This window comes from Branchiostoma belcheri, unplaced genomic scaffold (assembly GCF_001625305.1).
Source record: "Branchiostoma belcheri isolate BF01 breed outbred unplaced genomic scaffold, Haploidv18h27 scaffold50, whole genome shotgun sequence".
Taxonomy (NCBI): domain Eukaryota; kingdom Metazoa; phylum Chordata; class Leptocardii; order Amphioxiformes; family Branchiostomatidae; genus Branchiostoma; species Branchiostoma belcheri.
The window spans coordinates 1,184,179-1,207,083 of record NW_017804132.1 but is presented as its reverse complement, the minus strand read 5'-3'; the positions used below and the strand labels follow the sequence as shown (position 1 = coordinate 1,207,083).

General features: G+C 41.8%; 2 protein-coding genes and 2 non-coding genes across 4 annotated transcripts in view; 1 reads left to right on the top strand and 3 right to left on the bottom strand.

Moving 5' to 3' along the window:
• The window catches only part of LOC109480230, a 24,037-nt gene extending 20,460 nt beyond the window's left edge, over positions 1-3,577 (bottom strand). Inside the window, exon 1 of the mRNA XM_019782378.1 lies at positions 2,607-3,577. Within this exon, the coding sequence (XP_019637937.1) occupies positions 2,607-2,969 (363 nt within the window). The 5' untranslated portion in view covers positions 2,970-3,577. The remainder of the gene's footprint in view (positions 1-2,606) is intronic.
• Positions 3,578-8,298: 4,721 nt separating this feature from the next.
• On the top strand, positions 8,299-21,755 carry LOC109480351 (sodium-coupled monocarboxylate transporter 1-like). The gene is made up of 13 exons (XM_019782545.1): positions 8,299-8,791; positions 14,269-14,334; positions 15,851-15,966; positions 16,257-16,397; positions 16,798-16,927; positions 17,173-17,261; positions 17,841-17,953; positions 18,365-18,432; positions 18,752-18,838; positions 19,210-19,418; positions 19,887-19,987; positions 20,339-20,460; positions 21,263-21,755. The coding sequence occupies exons 1-13, from the start codon at positions 8,429-8,431 to the stop codon at positions 21,455-21,457; spliced, it is 1,800 nt and encodes a 599-aa protein (XP_019638104.1). The 5' UTR covers positions 8,299-8,428; the 3' UTR covers positions 21,458-21,755.
• Positions 13,613-13,683, bottom strand: Trnag-ccc. Its single transcript has one exon. It is a non-coding gene; the product is annotated as a tRNA-Gly (tRNA).
• Trnag-ccc lies at positions 14,627-14,697 on the bottom strand. The gene has a single exon. It is a non-coding gene; the product is annotated as a tRNA-Gly (tRNA).
• Positions 21,756-22,905: the final 1,150 nt, after the last annotated feature.

The following is a 22,905-nucleotide window of genomic DNA, read 5'->3' as shown; positions in this document are numbered from 1 at the left end:
TATAATAGGTTTGGTAACCAGGCTAGTCTGGAGGTCGACTGAGGACACCAGCAAAAAAAGAAACTAACAGTGAATCTACTTCTGTTCTCTTGTAGGTCTCCAAGTAGAAACGTATTTAAAACCTAAAATAACATAACCCATTGTTACTGTCTGTTTTGTTACAAGGAGACAATCACTAAAACAAACAGACACGTTTCTTCGGTACCGCCACTTCTTTTATGTCCCTGAACCCCCGGCCGTCTGTTGGCACGTCACATGTTTCGTCACTGTCTGTTTTTATTACATGTACATTTATAAAGAAACCATTACTAAAACAAACAGACAAGTTTCTACGATACCGCCGCATGTTTTATGTCCCTGAACCGTGTCTGTGAAAGTCCCGACAGTACTGTTGGCATGTGTGATGTTGACCTTGTCCTGAGGGTATGTCTGTACTGTTGACTCTGACACACTCCAACTTCGTCGATCATTTAGGAGGCGCGAAAATGTTTGGGGTGCGTTTGGCAAGGCCAAAGTCTCCAAGATGGCTTCCGACATTTTCGTCTCAGAAGTTAAAGTTAGTCTTGAGAAGAAAATATTTTTCCTTGACTCAAAATTCAATATTGAATAATTGATGAGTTGTCCTCATTAATACATTATCACCTCTTCAATGATCCTTGATGTTAACACCTGATTATCTACGTAAGATTATCTACGTAGATTTTAGGATTAACACTTCTAAAATCCCACTACAAGACACCACACTTGAATGAACCATAAATCTCTTTTTTTTTTCGTTATTCAGTTTTCCCGTAATTTCTCCTAAGTTTAATGTAGAAGAAAGGGGCGATGACCCTTTACACTGAAACTTTACCAACTACTACATGTACGTAACAGGCCGCTCATTAGGTTTGGTTCAACAATACAATGTGAAATTACCATAATTTGAAACGACAGAGCAAAAGCGAAATGTTCACTTGTGTTGTTCATTGTACAACGCAGGTATATAGGGTGAATGACCTACCGGCATGTTCCCTTTGTTGGAACAGGGCACGTTCTACATTGTGTACTGTGGTGTCAAATTCGTAACATGGCGGCCTTGTAACAAAATCTCGGACGAAAAACAACGTGTTTCCTTCCCTTTCACACAGGACGAAAACAAGGGAACGGTCTTTGATTTGTAGAAGTTGTACCATATGTAGCAATGCGTTTTAGAGGATGACAGGAGCTAGCTTCTAAAAGTTGAACACATCGCTACACACATATATGTTTCGTAGCATTTTGATCTACTTTTTTTAAGGGGAATGTGAAAGAGGGAAAGATGTTGTTGACGTAGCATCCTGATATTCCTCTGTTAGAGTTAATCGTTGTGTGGTGAAAGATGATTCAGTGCGCTTCAGAATCAAACAGGAAGCTTGTGGGCAATTGAAGCCAACGTTACAGTCATTAAACGTTGCCCCAACATTGCCAAGTTCCGATGTACGAGGTCAACGACCACAGAAAGCTGTAAAGCAGCCACAGAAAGATCTGCTTGGAGATTAGCTGCAGCCAGATATTGTGCCCAGTCAGAAACCCAAAGATCTGCTTGGAGATTATGTATAGATCTACCCTGTTTAAACCAATGACACCCTAACCGGTACCACCTGCTGAGACCCAAGGCTAACACAGAAGCGGTAATAGTCCTAGGTGATAATTACTTCAGCCTACTATTCCAACAAAGTATTCAGCCTCCAACCCTTTCACACCAATTCTTTTCTTCTAACAATGCATTATTATAACGCATGATTTACAATTTCACACCCCCCTCTATAATCTTGTTTGCTTGTTTCGAAAGTATAATAAATTCATAATAAATTAGTATATTTTGCTGACTGTGATGGAAAGTTGAGTACTAGAGAAATCTTTAACTCTGTTGCAATTTAGGTTAACATTAATTTGCAACTAAAGATTTTCAAATGAACCATTAATAACACACGATTTGATTCAAGGTCAAAACAACTGTTTGTAGAGGCTGAATGTCAAATAACAACGTTGTTTAGAAACCTGAGTAGTTGCACAGTGTACGGTTTTAGAATACTGTAGCCCTAGGGTAGAAAATACGCGGCCATATACGTCCTTGCAACTAGGCAACCGAGTATTTCGAACACTGAGGGTATTAGGGCCGATTCGTTTGATATAAAATGCAAGAAATTGAGGGAATACTAGTAACAGATTGTCTAAGGGGTCTATGTCAACTGAACATAAATTACAGAAGCAAATAAAAAGTTCAGGGATGAAGAAAAAAGTTTTACAAAGTGCCAAGATTGTTAAAAGTACTATAAAAGTACTTTCCGCCAGCTTTGACATCACCCCGGCATCATTTTTGGTTAGTCCCCTACTAAACTACTCAACCAAAGCCTTGGCTTTGTAAACAATGTTTAATCATTGACAGAGCGAGAAAAAAGTACCTACTGCCACAAAGTACAAATCATTTCAACACGTTTGCATGAAAACAATGCTTTGTAAAACCTCGTCAAGTCTTGAATACATGTACTTGCCTTTTTGTTTTTCGGTATTTTCTGATACTGTTTTAGGCCTTGGGACTACCGTAGTAGTAGTAGTCCTTTTATTTTGGGAAGAAGCCTTACCTCGTATGCACTGGTGACTCCAAGGTTGAAGAACACAGGCATGTAGATATGTGCGGCCGCCATACCCATGAGTAGGTAGGAGATCGAGAACATGAAATACATGGTCCCGTACACATAAGTCTCCGCCGGCGTGCCTAACACCGTGATGGCTGACATGAAGGAGGCGAGGAGAGACATGGCCACGGGAAGGATCTGCATCTGCCGATCCGCCAGGAGAAACTGCCGGGTGGTCCTCTGGCCTCCGCCGGCACAGGCATAGTAGATCCCGATCCCCGTGCAGATCGCCAGCATGAGCGCGAAGACGACATAGTCGGGGATGGAGAACAAGGGGATATCACGATCTGCGAATCCTGGGTTCACCATCTTGAAGACGTCTTGGCGTGGTGTGTTCAGCTCCTTGGAGTATTCTTCACTTCCGTGAAGGGGGAGGGGCGACTTAGATCCAGTCCAGGGGACGCGTTCGTAGGTGTTCTCTCAAGCGGAACGACACCGAATCAAACGTTTTCAATGCCGACAAACCGTAAACAAAACAGCTACACAACTTTGCAAGCGTCACAGGCTCTTAGAAAGGATCTCAGCTCACAGACAAGAGTCTAGAAGAACGCACCGGCTCTTGGGAGGACTCGAGGAATAATAAGTTCTTCGTCCTTGGCAGAGATTCAGACCTTTGCGAGTCTGTCGTCGCGTACTGCGGTAGCTGGTCGGACCGACGCGTACACAGAACCGGACACCACACAGCAAACACAGGCGAAAAACTCACGGAGAGAAAAGTTAGGAGAACTCAAACAAACGCTCCGGGGCTGTGGGAAGGGTTCACCTGGAAGTCTGGCGCAGTGAGAGGGTTCAGTTACTGACCCCAGACCGACGCTTGCGTACTGAGGCCAAGGGGTATCGTCTGTCAATTATAATTAGTCGAAAATGGACGGGTCTACCTGTGACATTCAAACGGGGTGGCCGACGACTTTTTTTGTCGCAAACTTGCTGTAAAAACTAACTAGATTTGAGCTTATGTTGTTCTTTTAATTGTTGCTGATTAGGAACTTTTCATCGTCGCCTTTGGTGTTGTTTTATTTGATTTATAAGTAAACAAACAATCAAGGGTGCATGCACATGGAGTACAGCGAAATCCTCGAAAAACATGGTTGGTGGCATTTCATCATTGCATGCATCATAGGTACAAATTGGTTTTACAGTTGCACATTTGTTACCCCCCAGACGCCATGTAAAACGTACCATCCCTGAGCGCCGTGTGACCAACAGCCCGTGTAAAGGGACGACACGCTGCGCTACAGAAGAGGGGAGGTCACAAAGGTTCTTATGAAGTACAAGTAGTCTGAATAGCAGGCTTTCGGGCTGTTTTTCAACGTGTTGTTTTCTCTCAGTGGTAAAGTGTTGACTGATTTCTGCCTAGTTTTGGTGGCTAACACCTGTTCAAGAAATTGTCTATAGAGACCGTGCTGAAAAATATTGCCGTCAAGAAAAATGATAATTATATAATCATAAAAGGCGGTCTTGTGGAGCCTGATATTTTTGACTTTGACTCGTCCTTCCATCGTTACCTTTTATCACCATACCATCACTCAGATGGAAAAGGCGTACTTCACATCATCAAGGATACATTGGCCTTGACCTATGACCCCCGGAAACACGCACGCGTGGCGAGCGAAGTTCTAATGCAATACCAAATCAGACAGGCAGGTGTCGCAAATAAACGTCCTGCAAGTACCAGAACCTTTTTCGAGGCGTGAGGATGGAAGGAACAAGAATTTTGGACACCAGGCTCAAATCCGTAGAAGATCTAAGATCACATGGACTATCCAGAATTGCAATTATCTGAAAACTGGAGCAGATTGATTTGAGATTGGCTTGCAGAAAGGAGGTCAGAGTGCATATGACATCATATACTAGTAGTACACGTGTCATTGTACCGTTTCATGGACATCCAGTGCGCGAATTGGGGCAGATATAAGTACACATTTATAAAGGTGACAAAATGTTTCATTTGGCGTTCAGGGTGTCTGTACCGAATTTACGATTCACGTTTCCCCAGATGTTTACTTTCACTGCTTCCAAATGATTTTTATGTGTAGTCACATCATTTTCACATTTCTTGGCCCGACGTTGTGCCCTTGGGAAAGACACTTTACAGGACTTCCCCACCTGTACGGTGGAGTGAGGCCCACCGAGCCTCTTAGGCTAATCTGTCTAACTGTGTGCCAAAAACACACTACTGATTGGTCCGCCAATGTGTCAACATCAGCACATTTGCCACCGAGAGCTGTTTAATCTGTCCTTAAGGCAACCTACGAGCTAAAGACGAACTTAGCAAACCATACTCACCTCGTAAGCACTCGCAGCACCCAGGTTGAAGAAAACAGGCATGTAGATGTGTGCTGAGATCACTCCCACCAGCGCAAACGACACCCAGAACATCCAAAACATTGTCCCGTACAGGTATATTTCCGCCGGCGCCCCTAACACCGTAATAGCCGATACGAAACTGGCTAACAGAGACATAGCGACGGGGAATATGCCCATCTGTCGGTCCCCTAGTAGGAACTGTTGAACCGTTTTCTGTCCGCCGCCGGCGTAAGCGAAGAAAATCCCGATCCCTGTTGATATGAGAAGAAGTACGGCGAATACGACATAGTCTGCGGCTGAGAAGGCTGGGATATGCCGCGGAGCAAAACCTGGGTTCACCATCTTGAATAATTTTTGAAGAGTGTCTTTACCGTGGTCCTTGAGTCGCAGACACTTGAAGAAACTGATCTATAAACTGACCTGTATCCTGGGGGGCCTCAGAAGACTCCTGCTCGGTTTTAGGGTCTAGCTAGGAGCCTTCAGCCCCCCTTGCGACGTAAGAGTCCATACTTGTGCTGAGTAGAACACACTGTGAAAGCTGATAGACGTAGTATTAGGTATCCTTTTGAAGGAACGGAGGAAAAACGCACAGGTGTGATCGCTGAGAGAAGGTAGCCGGAAAGAATGAGAAAACGCGTGGTCTGATGACTGACTTATTCTACAACTCGTTGAAAACCGGTTAGACGAGTAAGAACATCTGATCAGGCTGCGAGGGGTTGGTGGAGGATGGCCAAGCCGAAACTAGGCCACTCTGGATAGAAACTTCGAAATTTATTTTAATTGTTGTGCAACTCTTTAACTTTACTGTTTGGTTTTCTATCCTTAACTGTTCAACAGACACCCCCCCCTCCCCCAGTATAAGATAGATTTAAAATCCTGGTATCCAAAAGGAATACTCTGAAAGTACAACGAAGGCACAAGGTCGGTGGCATGTCAGGCCTCGAACCCGGTTCAGAGTCGAGCACACGACTCTGTCATAACCTGCTTGAAAATACTACGCTACTTTATCAAGACAACCTACAACAAATGTTTCCACGCCTTTACCTAAATTAGGAAACACTCACCTCGTAAGCGCTCGCAGCACCCAGGTTGAAGAAAACAGGCATGTAGATGTGTGCTGAGATCACTCCCACCAGCGCAAACGACACCCAGAACATCCAAAACATTGTCCCGTACAGGTATATTTCCGCCGGCGCCCCTAACACCGTAATAGCCGATACGAAACTGGCTAACAGAGACATAGCGACGGGAAATATGCCCATTTGTCGGTCCCCTAATAGGAACTGCTGAACCGTTTTCTGTCCGCCGCCGGCGTAAGCGAAGAAAATCCCGATCCCTGTTGATATGAGAAGAAGTACGGCAAAGACGGCATAGTCTGCGGCTGAGAAGGCTGGGATATGCCGCGGAGCGAAACCTGGGTTCACCATCTTGAAGAATTCTTGAAGAGTGTCTTTACAGCGGTCCTTGAGTCGCAGACACTTGAAGGAACTGATCTATGGACTGACCTGTATTCTGGGGGGCCTCAGAAGACTGCTGCTCGGTTTTAGGTTCTAGCTAGGAGTCTTCGGCCCCCCTTGTAATGTGAGAGTCCATACAGTACTTGTGCCCAGTAGAATACCGTGGAAGTCGATAAATGTAGTGCTATAGGTATCCTTCTTGAAGGAACGGAGGAAAAACGCACGGGTTTGATCGCTGAGAGAAGGTAGCCGGAAAGAATGAGAAAACGCGTGGACTGATCGAGACTACTTGTTTTACAAGTGATTGAAACCGGTTAGACGATCGCGAGTTTGATTATCTGATCAGACTACGACGGGTTGGTGGAGGATGGCCAATTAAGCCGACACTAGGCCATTCTTAGAAACTTCGAAATTTGTTTTGTTGTGCAACTCTTTATCAAACCCTTGTGTTTGGTTTTCTATCCTTAACTGTTCCACAGACAAAAACGTGTGCAATTATTTTTTGCGATACGCCGGCCCTAGAATCTGATTGTCTTATTATGCACTCTCTTTGACGATCAAGTCCTGCAAGTTTGTAATTATAAGACAGTAACTGTATGATCCAGGCTAGATACTTTTGATATAATGTTCATATAGTTTCTGATCATCTATGAGCATCTATATTAAAAGACCGTCTGGGAAACGTTTTGTAGGTGGTTATGACCCCTCCCCCCCCCAATATAAGGCCACACCGTCTTAATTTTATGGATGACATCCTCTGAAGACCCCCAAATTAGTGCGCGCGAGCGAATAAAAAAAATCCGGCCAAAAATAAAAATGCTACTAAACCACAGGAATACAAAGCTGGTGCTGTACATTTGCGACAATACATAGCGACGTATACCGGACAAGTCGTGGAGCTTCGGTAGCCTGAGTATTATCCACCATAATTACCTCCGACTCCCTATTGTCGCTAACTACTATGGACTACCCAGGCCTAGAGCCTCAGAGGACCTGATCTTTTTTTTTTGGAGAACAGGCGAAAATCGATGCGCGCGCGGATGTCGATCATCCATAAAGAAGCAAGAGAGCAATAAGCACCCGCGTGAAAATTTATCACACTAGGGTTATTAATTTCATAAGTGACTCAATGACATTCATCAATGTTCATTGGTCTGTCAACGTTTATTTTTAAATTTAAGTGTTTATTGTTTGCCATTTCTTTGATCTGCCGACTTCGTGGCTATAGTGCTTATTCTGCTCTCCGTTCAACAAGTAAACAATTAGTGGACATTGGCCGCACTAAGGGCAAAATAAACAAACGTTCTACCTGTATGTTTTATCATCAAGAGTTAAGGGTCAGTATTGTTTCAGTTGTCATAGCAACTCATCAAGAAATTGTATTCTTTGTATGTTGTCAGTTCTTTAGGATGTACGTAAAAGAACTAATATTATACTGTTTTGATTTTAGTTGTAGTTCACCACGAAAGGTTGTGTTTTCAGGTCTAGGTTTTTATTTTTGTGTGCGTTGAGAAGTTGCGGATGGATCTTTATATTTGATATGTGGGAAGGTGTCGGAAAATCAAAGAAAAAGTTCGATTCCAGGCCTCCTAGTGGTTCCCTAAGGTACTGCAGCAGTATGTCTGTGTTTGTATGAACAGCATTTTACTCGAGAAGTTGTGAACTGCTGTTTGTGATATTTGGTATGTGGGAAGGTGCCGGAGACAAAGGACAAGCTAGATTACAGGCCTCCTAGCGGCTGCCTATGGTACTGAAACACAGATCTCTTGCTTTGGCTTACCGTCTGAAGAACTCACAATGACCCCTCACCTTTGTGAGCCATGCAATAAAGTAGCTGTGTTCATGTCACATGTGTACACTCTCCGTCACACACGCAAACATCACTGTTCACACAACGGGCCACACTGTGTGCGTTTGGCTCCGCCCTTTGGTGACGCTTTGCCGGTACTTATTAAGTGCTTAGTCCACATAATAAGTCCACACACAAGACGGGCAACGGACAAGATGGTCGCAGAAGGTCTAGCTCCGCGGAACTACCCGCTGTTTTCAGCATGGGACTACGTGGTGTTCGCCATCATGTTGTGCATTTCTGCCGGAATCGGCATCTTTTACGCCTTCAAGGGCGGCGGGCAGAAGTCGACCAAAGAGTTTCTGCTCGCCGACCGCTCCATGTCGGTCCCGCCCGTCGCCATGTCTCTCCTGGCGTCCTTCATGTCGGCCATCACGGTTCTAGGGACGCCTGCGGAGGTCTACACGTACGGGACGATGTTCTGGATGTTCTGGATCACCTACATGATCATGGTCATGGTCTCCGCTCACTTCTATCTGCCCGTGTTCTTTGATCTGGGAGTGACCAGTGCGTATGAGGTACAGTAACTCTTAAACCACTCTACTGGGGATGGGCTTGGGTGTAAGGCCTGCGTAATGTCTTTAGAGATATTCCGTTGAGAAAAAAGTCATACAAATCAAGGGTGTATGAGCCAAAAAAGGCACAATAAGCATTAAGCCGATGCGTTTCTTGCTACTTGTGTTGGGGGTACCTCACTCTGTAAAAAGCTGCTGTGACCAGTGCTTATGAAGTACGGCAACTATTAAATCACTTTATATACTAGCCTGGGTGCCGGATACTGTAAATTCATTTTTGTTCGCGGGGAATTAATTTCGCGTTAGGTAAGGAAAGGAGATTTTTGCGGTGTTTTAAGTTCGTTGTTGAAACAATACTTTTTTAAGCATGGTAGTACATTTAAAGTGACTTTAGTCTTGGTTACAAGATTGAAGGCATTGCAACGGCTTATTGTAGGCATAGCAAAGGTCATTGACAAACTAGTACACAAAATTGTGGCAGTATGCCGCTAAAATTGATGCATGTTTTCCACTGTTGTCTTGTCTAATTTCAAATGCAGAAGCACGGCGCGGTTCTTGTTGAGAATAGATAATGAAGAAACTAAGGATCAAATAGCGCGGTTCTTGTTATGAAAACAACAGAGAAGAAGGATATAAGAGCTTGTTTATTAAGACTCTCTTGATATGTAGCTAAATGAGTGGAGCAAGTGCATGTGTAAGTTCATCTGGGTTTACTAGTAGACAAACGTCCGTGCCAGATGTGCATATCTTAAATCACTCTATATACTAGCCTGGGTGCCAGATACTAGTACTTTGTATCCAGTGTGCTTTGAGTCTGGCACCCTCACTCACTCACTCACTCACTCACTCACTCACTCACTCACTCACTCACTCACTCACTCACTCACTCACTCACTCACTCACTCACTCACTCACTCACTCACTCACTCACTCTGAACACTGAACACTCCTTTGGTCAATAGACACTGCCTTGCCACCGTATGATCTGCTTGCATATTATCGGACAGTGTCAATTTCGACGTGTGAGGTTTTAAGCGACCAAGTTTTTTTTTGCAGGAACTATCGCGCATCAGAAAGTCTTTAGTTTTGATGTAGTCTGTCTTAAAACGGATCCACATCAGATAGAAAAAGCGAAAACCTGGTTTAAGGTTCGTTACAATTTACTAATAGGTTTAGTAGATCTTTTATACCCTATTGTTTAAGTCATTGGAATGAACTGGACCTGGAAGTTCGTTCTTTACGATACTCCTTGTTCCGAAAACACCTTATTAGATTAGTACGCCCCCTTTGTCCCCCACATTACAATTGTGGCCCCCGTTACACCTGCGCCCTTCTTGTTAGGCTCCGCATCGGCACCTGTGCTCTCAATCACAGTTTGTTTACCCGAGGACTCTCTACCAGTGCCTCTTGTAGATGCGGGTGTCGTTGCGAATCTGTCATGCACTTCATGCTACATTGTCCATTATACAATAATGAGAGATCGGAACTTTTTGGCAATCTTGCAGATTTACTTGGTCATCTTGTCAACCTTAATAATATGTCAGATAATGCTAAACTGCACTTTATTCTTAGAGGCTCCTCATTGTTACCCTCTATGTACAACTTTAAAACGATGCAACTCACTCAGGTTTTACATTGGAGATACCAAGCGCTTCTAGCTCTGCTTGACTGTTTCTAACAGTCAATTAGATATAGAAGTCCAAATACTTCGTAAGCGTTAATGGGCCTAAATTCTCCTCCTAGCTCTGATTGGCGGATGTTTTTCCGCCAATGAGATATAGGAGGTTACCATGTAATTTTATCTTTCAAATAGCTCTGTTAGCATTTAATTTAATATTTCAATGTCTTGGGGTGGTGGGACTACGGCGCACATGTCAACTTTGTATATTTAAATGTTAATTGTACCTTTTTTGTGTGTGGCGCTGTTAATATAAGTTGTTAACTTGAGTGCAGCGTCACACTGTCCTTGTTATGTCTGTATGTTTTGATGAAAAAAAAAAAAGGTCGGTTTAGTAGAGTGTCTTTTTAGTAGATCAGCCCATCGCTTTGTATCTGACACTGACAAAGTAGAGCTGGCTATAGGTTTGTGTTATCTTAGTTCAGAGCTCAGGAGGTATCTAAAGTACTGTTGTGTAAACACTAATCTCCAAGCAGATCATACAGTGGCAAGACAGTATTCATTGGCCAGAGTAGTGTTGATTAGCCACCAAAGTTTGGACTCAAAACTACCGGCACAAGCGTTTGAAAAATCACTCCAGCAGTCTGGAGATCTGGTCAGATTTAAATGGACTCACGCCAGGACTTGTTAATGGTTAACTAACCTTTCCTGCCTGCCCCATTCAAACCCATCATTTACCACGTCTACGGAGGTATGCACGCAACCCTGGTGTGACTGCTGGTCTGTAGGTCACAACATGCGTACTGTCGTCTCTGGAGCGACAGGTATTCAACCGAGCTGTCAAGTCTGTTTAACAGCCGCAAACGCAAAATTTAAAAGTCATTTCCTGTCAAACAGTCTTAAGAAAGGGCAATGAAAGATATGATACGCTTAAAGTTTGCAGCGTTCAGAGGTTGGAAATTCAGAGCAATTTTAAAAATCTTGACTCAAAGGCATTCATTTAGTAAATTCTGAACCAAATAGCAACGTACTGATGGTTCGACGATACTTGCATGGTACGGTATTCTGAATATTGTTTTGAGTGTTTGGGGTCGAAGGTCCATACGTTCTCGACCTAAAGTTGACCAAATACACTCGTTGACAAGCATTTTTCTGATAAAATTCACTCAGGTACAGATGTAATGTGTGGAAAGCAAACACTACGTACACTGTTCACCAGACATGCCAGAGCATGGCTAGGCTGTATATCTTTTTATTGAAAAAATGTTGCTTCGTAGACAACCTACCTAGACAAGTTAGCCGTTCTGTTGACCAACTGTCTCTGCTCTGTTGACGGACAAATACATAAAATAACCACCAATTTGAAAAGTAATCTAATTGAAATTAATAACCGTCATTTTTCTTTTTCATGTCATCGAAAGTTACAATTATGGTGCCTTTGTAAAAAAATCGTAGACTGGTAGACTCAGTGGCTACTGTAAAACCTTTATTCAGTCTCGGCAAATATTTAACAATATTTTAATTTGGTAGTAGGCTATCTTATCAGGTGTTGTGGCAATACTTGAGGGCCATAGTTGCTCAGTCATGTGTGGAAGAAACATTAATCTACAATCTTTTCAAGTTAGTATATTGTAAGCTCTTCAGACAAGTTCAGAACGTGCGTTACGTCTTGGTCTCAACTTGTTTGAACAAGTGTCTGTTGACTTATAGAAGTATTGCCTGCACCTCCCAAGGCTGTTTACACTGTCCCCAAGTTCATCTTCAAAGTCAAGTACTTTATAAAGGACTAAGAAGAATCATTTGGAATCTGAGATTTTTTCAGGAAAAGATTTCGTGCATTTATGTAATATACAACTTTGAAGTAAAGTTCTACATGTATAATAGGAAAATGGCGAAATCTAATCGTTATGCATGTTACCCTTGATTTCATTTCCACTGCATATATTATTACTAATATTGTACATGTCGTATATTTGGTACTTTCTGGACGATTCATGCCTTATAGACCACATCATCCTCCGTTTCTAATTACTTACTTTTTATGGTTTTATTGACGATTACCCAAGTCACGTCTAAATGTTGATTCGTAATGTTTTGGGGGGCGAAGGTCCATACGTTCTCAACCCGACGTTAACCAAATACAAGCTCGTTCACAAGCATTTTTTAGATAAAATACACTCAGGTACAATTGTATTACAATGTATAGAAAACAAACACTACCTACACTGTTCGTTGATGGTTTTATTGACGATTACCTAATAACCTTTAAAGATTGCTTGAGATCCTTATGTTGTAACAACAGTGTTATCAAGTCCATGAAGCCAGCTGTCAACTTATCAATAAATTACAACTTGCACTGCAATTATAATGTTTTGTGTACAGAAGTTAAAGCCAGAGGGGAATTGACGATAAAAGCCCCCTTTTGTACCCCAACGACACGTTGTTTGAGTGTTGCTGGTGTTAAGTTGAATAAAAACTCTTGGTAAATATTGCATCAGCTGACCTCACGGATGTTTAACTTGTGATAACCTCTGAATGATATTATGTAACACGCCTGTCAGGGGGGTCATAGACCACCATTGGCCCTGACATTCAGTAACAGAAAAGTTAAGTGGGGTTGTAGAACAGTGCTTTATCCAGCATTATGCTCAGACACGGTTCTGGATAGTCCAAGCGCATCTAGTACTATTTTGTACAGTTTGTTCTGGACCAGTAAACAGCGATATGCTCTATATTGTGTTTTTGACTATTGTCGTGCTGGTTCTGGATAGTCCAACTACAAGTGCATCCAGCACTATTTTGTACAGCCTCTGTGCGCGTATCCAAGAACATAGATTTGCCCCTAGGCACGGTTCTGGATAGTCCAAGCGCATCCAGAACCGTGTCTGGGGCAAATCTACGTTATTGGATACGCACACAGAGAGTATACAAAATTCTCAAAATAGTATTTCATCCTAACCCATTTAGGCATAGAAAAACTAGATAAACATTGTTTAGGGTTCTGCGGTAAGGTTATACAGTGACCTGAACTTCAAACATAACCTTACTCTATACACAGTCCTGAAACACAATGAGTTACCAAAGCGTAAACCTAACAGACCACATACTTATTCATTCATACCTTAGGTAGGTGTTTGTTGGCTGGTGTGTACTTGCACTTTGTTCTGTTTTTTTATTTGAAGGTGGGTAAGGATGAAAAAAATATTTGCGCCGCCCGGGAATAGAACCCGGGTCGCAAGAATGGGAATCTTGCATGATACCACTACACCAGCGGCGCTTGTTGACAGACAGTTATCATACACAACGTACATTCATATTCTATAAATACACATTCTTTTGTTCACGAGCCCGGGCAAGTGCTGTGTTAACAATGCTGTCGATAAATGAATTTTCATTATTACTCTAAGCAAAGAAGGTTCCCCTTTTTCTGTTGTTTCCATGAGTATATTGAAGAGTCTTCTTTAAAGAGTAATATTACTTTTTTGATCTTGCATACAGTAAAGTGCATAGACAACAGTACGGATATAGAAATCTACCGGATATGCTTACATCATTTCTCAATAGAATAAACACAGAAACAGGACGGCCTTGGTTTGAAGTGTTATATGTTCACATATGCTATCTTCGAAACACGACTACACGATTGTACTACAAGATGAAAATAAATTAAAAAAAAACTATTAAGACACCATTTGCACAATGTTTATCTTCACATGGCCTAGCTATATACTAACAAACTACCTACTGCTTTGTTCATTAATTTTCTATCTTTTGTTGTTCCTTTTATTAGAATCACCTGTACACAAAAATGTACTTGTTTTTTGTCTCACCTGTTTTTTTTTTTTTTTTTTTTTTACTGTAGTATCTTGAGAGGAGGTTCTCTCCCGGCATCAGACGACTGGGCTCGTTCACCTTCATATGTCAGATGGTAAGTCGTACATTTTTTGACCAGTAAACAACGATACGCTCTGAATTGTGTTTTAACCGTCGCATAAAAGAAATATTTTCCACTTTTACTAGCATATGCATGTAAATTTTCACTCACTTTTCCCTTTATACAGTCCAAAAAAGCAATGAGTTATCTAGGTCTAGACTTAAAGGACCATGCTTGTTCGTTCATAACATAGCAAGGCATTTATTGTCTGGTTTGTTTTTGTTTGGGCTCATTCTTTATCTGAAGGTGGGTAGAGATGAAAAAAAAAAGTATGGGAAAAAAAAAGTGCGCCGCCCGGGAATCGAACCCGGGTCGCAAGAATGGGAATCTTGCATGATACCACTACACCAGCGGCGCTTGTTGATTGACAATTATCAAACGCAACTTAAAAACATGCTGCATGGAATCGTGCGTTGGATGATTGCACTGGCTTGGTAGTAAATTTTTTTATCCCTATGCCTTTCGCTTCTTGCAAGATATTGGGAACATGTGACAAAATTACTTTGTATAATTTGCAACGATATAGCCTGAAGAACTTTATTACACGACAATTGCACAACGTACGATGTATGGCAACAACTATTGATCAAAAAAACAAAAATGGTATAGAATAAAACTTAACATCCTAATTCCTAAAACAACAATGGCTAGTATAATATACAAACTACTGGGGCTAATCATGAGATACTAGTATATAGCACCTTAGCCGCGTGTTTGACTGCACAAAAGTCATTCTTTACGTACATCTTAAAGTATGCGTAAAGATGTCTTTTCTCCGCTCGCGTATATCTTTACGCATGCTTTAAGATATGCTTCAAGATAGGATTTCGTGCAGTGTTTTACAAACGCTTTTACATGTATATAACTCTTGTATGTTGTCTTGCCCCAGGTGATGTACATGGGTATCGTGCTGTACGCCCCTTCCCTGGCCCTGCAGGCGGTAACAGGACTGAACGTGTGGGTGGCTGTAATATCGCTAGGAGTCGTCTGTACCTTCTACACCACCATAGTGAGTTCTCTAGCCTGTCTGTACCTTCTACACCACCATAGTGAGTTCTCTGGCCTGTGTTATAAAATATCTCACTGATGGGCTGGAGTCAGTGTCATAAAATATCTCACTGATGGGCTGGAGTCAGTGTCATAAAATATCTCACTGATGGGCTGGAGTCAGTGTAATAAAATATCTCACTGATGGGCTGGAGTCAGTGTCATAAAATATCTCACTGATGGGCTGGAGTCAGTGTTATGAAATATCTCACTGATGGGCTGGTTGGTCATCTTGTATTCTGTATTTCTCACAACTCAGAAAATGTGCAAGAAAATGAAACGCGTAGTTTTTTGGATGTAATATTTGCACGGTTACCTTGTATTCACACTGTATACTACAAGGTACAAAATGTATATTTATTGGTTTGTCACTCTTTAACAAACTGAATTAAAAACCAATGTACAAACAACTACCCTCCCCCAGGGCGGTATGAAGGCAGTGATGTGGACCGACACGTTCCAGGTGTGTGTGATGTTGGCGGGGTTTCTCGCTGTGATTATCCAGGGAAGCATCAACGAGGGAGGCTTCAGTGAGATCTGGCGGATCGCTGAGAGAGGGCAGAGGGTCGAGTTCTTCAAGTAAGGGGAGATTTTTGTTTTACTGATTCTCAAATATTGCTGTGCTTTTGTATAAGAGATGTACATGGGGTTTAAAGCCTTGGAGTATGTAAAAAAAAAACTTTCAAAAGTAATCTTACAATAGCAATTTAGGTTACATACTCGGCCGTTTACAGATGTATTTTCTGTGTGTATGGATGGCTTTCAGCACCAAGGACAGGCATAGTTGTCAATAGTATTAACATACGTATTTCAGTATTTGTTAAACATACACTGAAGATAGTATTTACTGTCTTCAATGTTTGTCGCAGTTTTGACCCGGACCCCAGAGTACGTCACAGTACGTGGAGCGTGCTGTTTGGTGGACTGTTCACCTGGGTTGCCATATTTGGTGTGAACCAGTCTCAGGTACAGAGGTACCTCAGTGTGGAGAAGAAGTCACGTGCTCAAATGTGAGTCCGCCATTTTGTTTGTTCTTCTTCTGTTGCGATTAAAAAGACAGTTGATAGTTTCTAAAAGTCTAAAAAAGGAAAACATTGTTTGCTCAGTTTCTTCTTCTTCATCCGTTCAAAACACAAAGGTCAATGACTGGGACTAGACGTCTCTCACCATAGTAACTGGTGTTGGGTTACATAATGTTGCAAGTGCCATGCAGAACGTCATACTTTAAGAGGGCCTTCATTGTCACCATAGATATGTATGTGTTTAGTAAGTAAGAATAAAAAACAGACAAAGCAGTAGTTTGTTGAACTGGGCCATAAGAAGGTAAACATAATGCATTTGCTTTGCAAATGTTACCTCTCTAGTTTTTAGTGTGATTTTCTTTCTGATAATTGTACGGTTGACTTCCAGCGCCCTGTACCTGAACGGGTTCGGGCTGGTTGTGATTGTAACGCTGGCCGCCATGTGCGGACTGGTCATGTACGCACGGTACGAGAACTGTGACCCCATCACCGCTGGATTCATCCAAACCTCGGACCAGGTCAGAAAACATGTTACATATCGTTCTACAACATTGTTAAGAAAACAATGCATGTAATTAAAACGCAATTGTAACTGACTAGACGACTTTTTGACCAATCCTTGAGCCATTATCAAGGGTAAGGAGTATGCAAATGACCCACTTACTTCAGAAATTTGATGCTATGACCACGTGAAGAGTAGAAAGAGTAGACTTCGTTTGAACGTTCTCGGTCTTGCAGTTTTTTTCTTTTTGCTTGCTTTCAGATGATGCCGTTTACTGTCATGGAGATCCTCAGCTACTTACCAGGCATTCCAGGCCTTTTCGTGTCCTCTGTCTTCGCCGGCGCTCTCAGGTTAGTTTTCCAGAGACAAACAGTTTAACCACAGATTGGTAGGTTTCACGTGCACTAGCAGTGAACCTCGTGGTTTTACTGTCTTTTCGTTGAATTATCCTGAATGTTCAGCACCAAGGACAGGTATGGATGTCAACAAAATAAACAGATACATTTCCTTATGTGTGAATGGTGTTCAGCATTCATGACGTCTGGTTGTCAATGAAACTTTGAAACTTTATGAAACTTTATTGCATGTTCATTCTCCGGGGGGATAAATGCACAGATGTACAGAGTACAATGCACTAGAATGTACTACAACATTAGTAATATAGAAAGGCTAACATCAGTCTAAGGTATACAATGCTAAAGAAGAAATATATATATAAAGTGGTATATATCTAAGTTCTAATGGCTTCTTCTCTCTTTTTGAAACATTTTGAAATATACTTACATACTTCATTGATGACGTCTATATTTGTACATGATATGATATATTTAAAAGTGTCTTCTTTTGATAATGTCAATACAAAATGTCCTAGTCTTCTCTAGATTAACTGACTATATATGAGTTCTTCCCTCCCTCTTCCCCATTCCCAGTACCATGTCGTCCGGCCTGAACTCCCTGTCTGCTGTCACACTGGAGGATTTCGTCAAACCGTACAAGAAGAACCTGACAGAAGCACAGTACACTGTCATCACCAAGATTCTCGGTAAAGATAATATATAAAACTCTTGTATTTTGCATTGCCTCAAAGACAGAAAATTTGGATGGATGAAGGTAGGGATAGGTGAAAACAAAAGGGATTTGGAAAAAGTTGCGCCGCCGGGGATTCTTGCATGATACCACTACACCAGCGACGCATGATTACGATTATTTATATTCTATAGCTATACCTTTTTTCGGCTAACAGGTTCGAAGCAAGTGTGTGTATCATCACCAAGCCACTTGGTAAAGGTCTATATAGACCCTTGGCATTCTATATTATGATAATATATAACATCACTGTTCATCAGGATATAATTCTACAATTAGACATAGCCCCATGCATTTAACCAAATTTTACACGTGATTCAAAGTTTTACGGCTCATTTTCAACCGGTCTTCTCCTCTTTTTTTCCAGTGGCGATCTTTGGCGGCCTGATGATGCTGATGGCCTGGGTGTCGTCCTATCTTGGATCTGTTCTACAGGTAAGTTCATAATAAACCATATAGCTGCTGTTCAACAGGTATGTGTCAACCATGAGCCATGGTCCCATAGAAAAAAATATCTAAACGCCAAAGAAGGTTAGGCATCCAGGTAGATCATTACGAACATCAAAGTGATCATGACTCAATGAAGCAACTGGATGAATGCATTCTCTGAAGAGGCAGACGTTTCAGGTAGTGTCTGAGAATGAGTCTGAAAAAGTGTTATCTGTACACGCAGGTTACATATACATGTATTTTCATTTTCTAGTTTTGTATGTAAAATGTTGGTGACTGTATGTGTTGTTCTGGTCTGTTCCAGGCTGCGCTGAGTATTTTCGGGATGATCGGAGGTCCTCTTCTCGGTCTCTTCACTCTGGGGATGTTCTTCCCGTGGGCCAACACTATCGTAAGTGGACTTTTGAAACTCTGTATGGACGGCGTTCAGCAACAAGGACAATTATGGGTTTCAATACAATATACAGATGTTTTTGCCTCTATGTGGATGGTGTTTAGCACCAAGGACAGGTATCAATGCCTATAAACAGATGTATTTGCCCGTGTGTGGATGGCGTTCAGTACCAAGGACAGATACGGCTTTCAATACAATAAACAGATGTATTTGCTTGTGTGGAAGGCGTTCAGGACCAAGGACAGGTATTGTTTTCAACACAATAAAGAGATATATTTGCCTGCGTGTTTAGCTAAAATGGCTTCAGCGCAAACTTTCTATGGTCTCAAGATACCAATAAAGATATTCCTTTTTCCATCCTTACCCAGGGTGCGTACTCCGGTATGCTGGTGGGTTTTGTGATGACTTTCTGGGTTGGGATCGGAGCGCAGGTGTGGAAGCCCATCGTGCCCAAACCGCCCGTCTCCATCGCCGGCTGCGAACGTCTGAACGTCACCAACGTCACCACGTCAGCCGTCTCCATGGCAACAGAACTGTTCACCGGCACGACGGAGGCTGTGTCAGATGTCGCCGAAAGGTACAGTAGCTTGCAACAGAATGAAGGTGGAGGTCGTGTGGTGTAACGGCAGAGTGGTGCGCGACTCTGAACCAAGAGGTCCCGGGTTCGAGTCCTGACATGTCGCCGATCTTGTGCCCTTGGGAGAGGCACTTAACACGACTTTCCTCACTTAACTCAGGTGGAAATGTGTATTGCCCTGTCCTGTATTTGTCCTCTGCGTTGGTGGTGGCATAAAATAAGTTGAAAAAAACTTGAGTGCGTCACCATGCTTGGCCAAGAAATGTTGGAATAGAAAAACAGAATGAAGTACAACAGCCGTTTACAACAAAATAAGGAGAACGGAGTGTTTTTCATTAGATGGGTGTATGTGGTGTCAAACAATGTTTGTTGTAGTATGAGTCCCAAAGATATCACACAATGATCTTCTGGTGAAAACGACACCTAGCGGTTCTACAGCGTACTTACTTAGTATTTTTCTTTCCCCAGACCGGCCCTAGCGGAGTTGTATAACATCTCCTATCTGTACTATAGTCTGATAGCAGTACTGTCTGTACTGATAGTCGGACTGATCGTCAGCTTCTTAACAGGTAGGAATTATCCCAATTATCTTATAAAGTAGAAAATCATAATGAAATACGTTGAAATATTAATAGAAAGTGGCACGCCATATTGTCTGTTTTATATAGAAATATATGTGAGGCATATGTGTGTTATTGTTGTTCCAAATCCAAGTTTTCTCTTAATCTGTAATCTTGCAAATTAGTTTTTTTACATTAAATAGTATTCATAGATATTTAGATATGGTACTACACTGGTCTCACATTTGGCACTAGGGTGTTGAAAGATGCATTGGACTAGAGCAAGACCTTAATATATGTACCTCATACGATATGGGGTTATAGGTTCTATGACTCACGTGACCCTGTTCTCGTTCCCAGGCGCCCAGGACCCCGCTAAACTCGACCCCAGGCTGATCTCTCCGTTCTTTGATATCGTCTGTTGCTGCTGTCCGGGAGGCTGTCTCAGGAAGCTGCACTGTGGGGTACAGCACGACGACAAGGTGGGATGTTTAAAGTTAAAACTTTCGATCCAGCACAAAAAAGTTCTCTCTGTGGGGTCGTGTGGCGCAACGGCAGCGTGCGCGACTCAGAATCAAGAGGTCCCGGGTTCGAGTCCTGACATGCCACCGATCTTGTGCCCTTGGGAAAGGCACTTAACACGATTTTCGAATTCCCCGCTAGACTCAAGTGAAAATGAATATTGCCTGTCCAGTGTTCGTTTCTATGTGCGTGACACAACACCAGCAACAGCTGCCTCTGTCCTGCGTGTATTGCATTGTTGTAATTTAAAAAAAAGTTCTCTCACCTAGAGCTTTCCACCAGTCACTCTGTTGTTGCTCAGTAGACTGACCCAGTGAGGCTTGTCACGTGGCTTCTTTGAAGTGTGACGTCTACAGTGGGTCAAAGGTATCTGGTAGACAATGTCGGCGACAAGGTTGGATATTGTATCCATAACCATTTCTATCCAGTTCTTCTGCCTGAATTGGATAGGGTTAGGATCAGGCACGGTTCTGGATAGTCTTAGCGTATCCAAGGGCGTAGATTTGCTCTAGGCATGGTTCTGGATACGCGTGAACTATTCATAAACGTGCATGAGCACGGTTGTGGATAAAGCACGGTGCTGGATATAACACGGGCTAACATTTTCATCTTAATGCATATTAATAGCTTTTCGTCTGCTCTATAAAAGCAAATAGCTCTACAATAGCTTAAGTAGAAATTAATGCGCTTTTACAAACCATAGCAAGGGTGTATTTCATTTTAATAACAGTGTTTTGGTTTTATTTCTTGTTCTTTCTGTAGGACGCGTGGGACCAGAGGGACCGAGAGAAGGCTGCAGAAGCAGAGCGGGACGATAAAGACCGTTTGGAACTCGCCGAACAACAACAAAATGGCGGCATAGAAAATGGCGGTATAGAAAATGGCGGCATGAAACTTCAAAACGAAGTCAAAGTCAGTTATTCAGTCAACGACGACGATGCTCTAACAGTTCTGTAGACACGGGACCACGTGTACGTCCAAACGGAGCGTTAAACGGATTCAACATCACATTTTTGTTTGTTTATATGTGGTACTGAGTGCATAAAATCAGCATTGTCATTACTTTGTAAAAATGGTTACATGTATTTTGAATCGCAAATACTGTTGAATCATCTTGAAAAATTCCCTATACAAAAATATCGTTTTGTGAAAATGATATTACCTAGAAATGGCGAAAAGATGTAATATTAATGCATCATTGATTAAATATCATATGCAAAAAATAAGAAGGAAGCAATCACCAGCTATCAACGTACCTACACTGGTCTGTTATGTTACATATGTTAGATAGAAAACATAAGATTGTCACATGTTTGTCTGTTATGTCACATATGTTAGATAGAAAACATAAGATTGCTGTATATTGTATAACAATTTGCTGATATCGCTAATTTCACGGCAATTGAAACAATGTGAGCATGTTCAGCATAAGAGCACTTAATATGTGTTTACAACTGACTCAGCGCATGTCTGGGAAAAACATGTATAAAATTGCACAACATTTACATACACTGGCGTACATATACAGTAAACTTTGTTACTGGGTTAAGGTTATTTTTATAGTCTGTAGATACACAAATGTTTAGATTTTCACATAGAATACTGTACACTGTTCGTCATTGTTTATGCTTTCCAGACCCAGATATAAATAATATATCAGGGTATAAATGTTATGTCTAGGCTACCATGCTTCACGTTGACACATTTATGGTATATATCTATAGAACTCTATCCTAGTGATGATATTATTTTTTGCCTTTTATTCTTTACTTGTGTATTCAGGTTATAGAACAGTAAGTACGAAATATTTAGCAGTTACCCCGAAGGCTCTTTGATAGACTTTTTTCTGTTTAATTTCGTACTTAATGATCAACAAAGGGAGACATACGCCACCTAGTGGAAGCTTTTACAATTACATTGTATAATCACCCTTGAATAGTGCATTTCTTAGAAACCATGGTCATAAGGAAATACTTGTTCTTGTCCTCTTGAAAGGGCAGACGGCAAAGGGCATTAAAGGTTAATGTTGAACAATATTTCAAAAGTTTTTGACTGCTTATGTGTTTGACAGCAGAATGGAATTAGATGGTTTGAAACATCAGAAGTCATACCTGTCCTTGGTGCTGAACGCCATCCACACGTAGGGAAATACATCTGTTTATTGTATTAGCAGTAAAACCTGTTCTTGGTGCTGAACGCCATCCACATACGAACGATCTGTTTATTGTATTGGCAGCCACGTCTGTCCTTGGTGCTGAATGCCATCCACACGTAGGGAAATACATCTGTTTATTGTATTGGCAGATATACCTGTCCTTGGTGCTAAACGCCATCCACACATAGGCAAAGGCATCTAATTATTGTATTGACAGTCATACCTGTCCTTGGTACTGAACACCATCCAC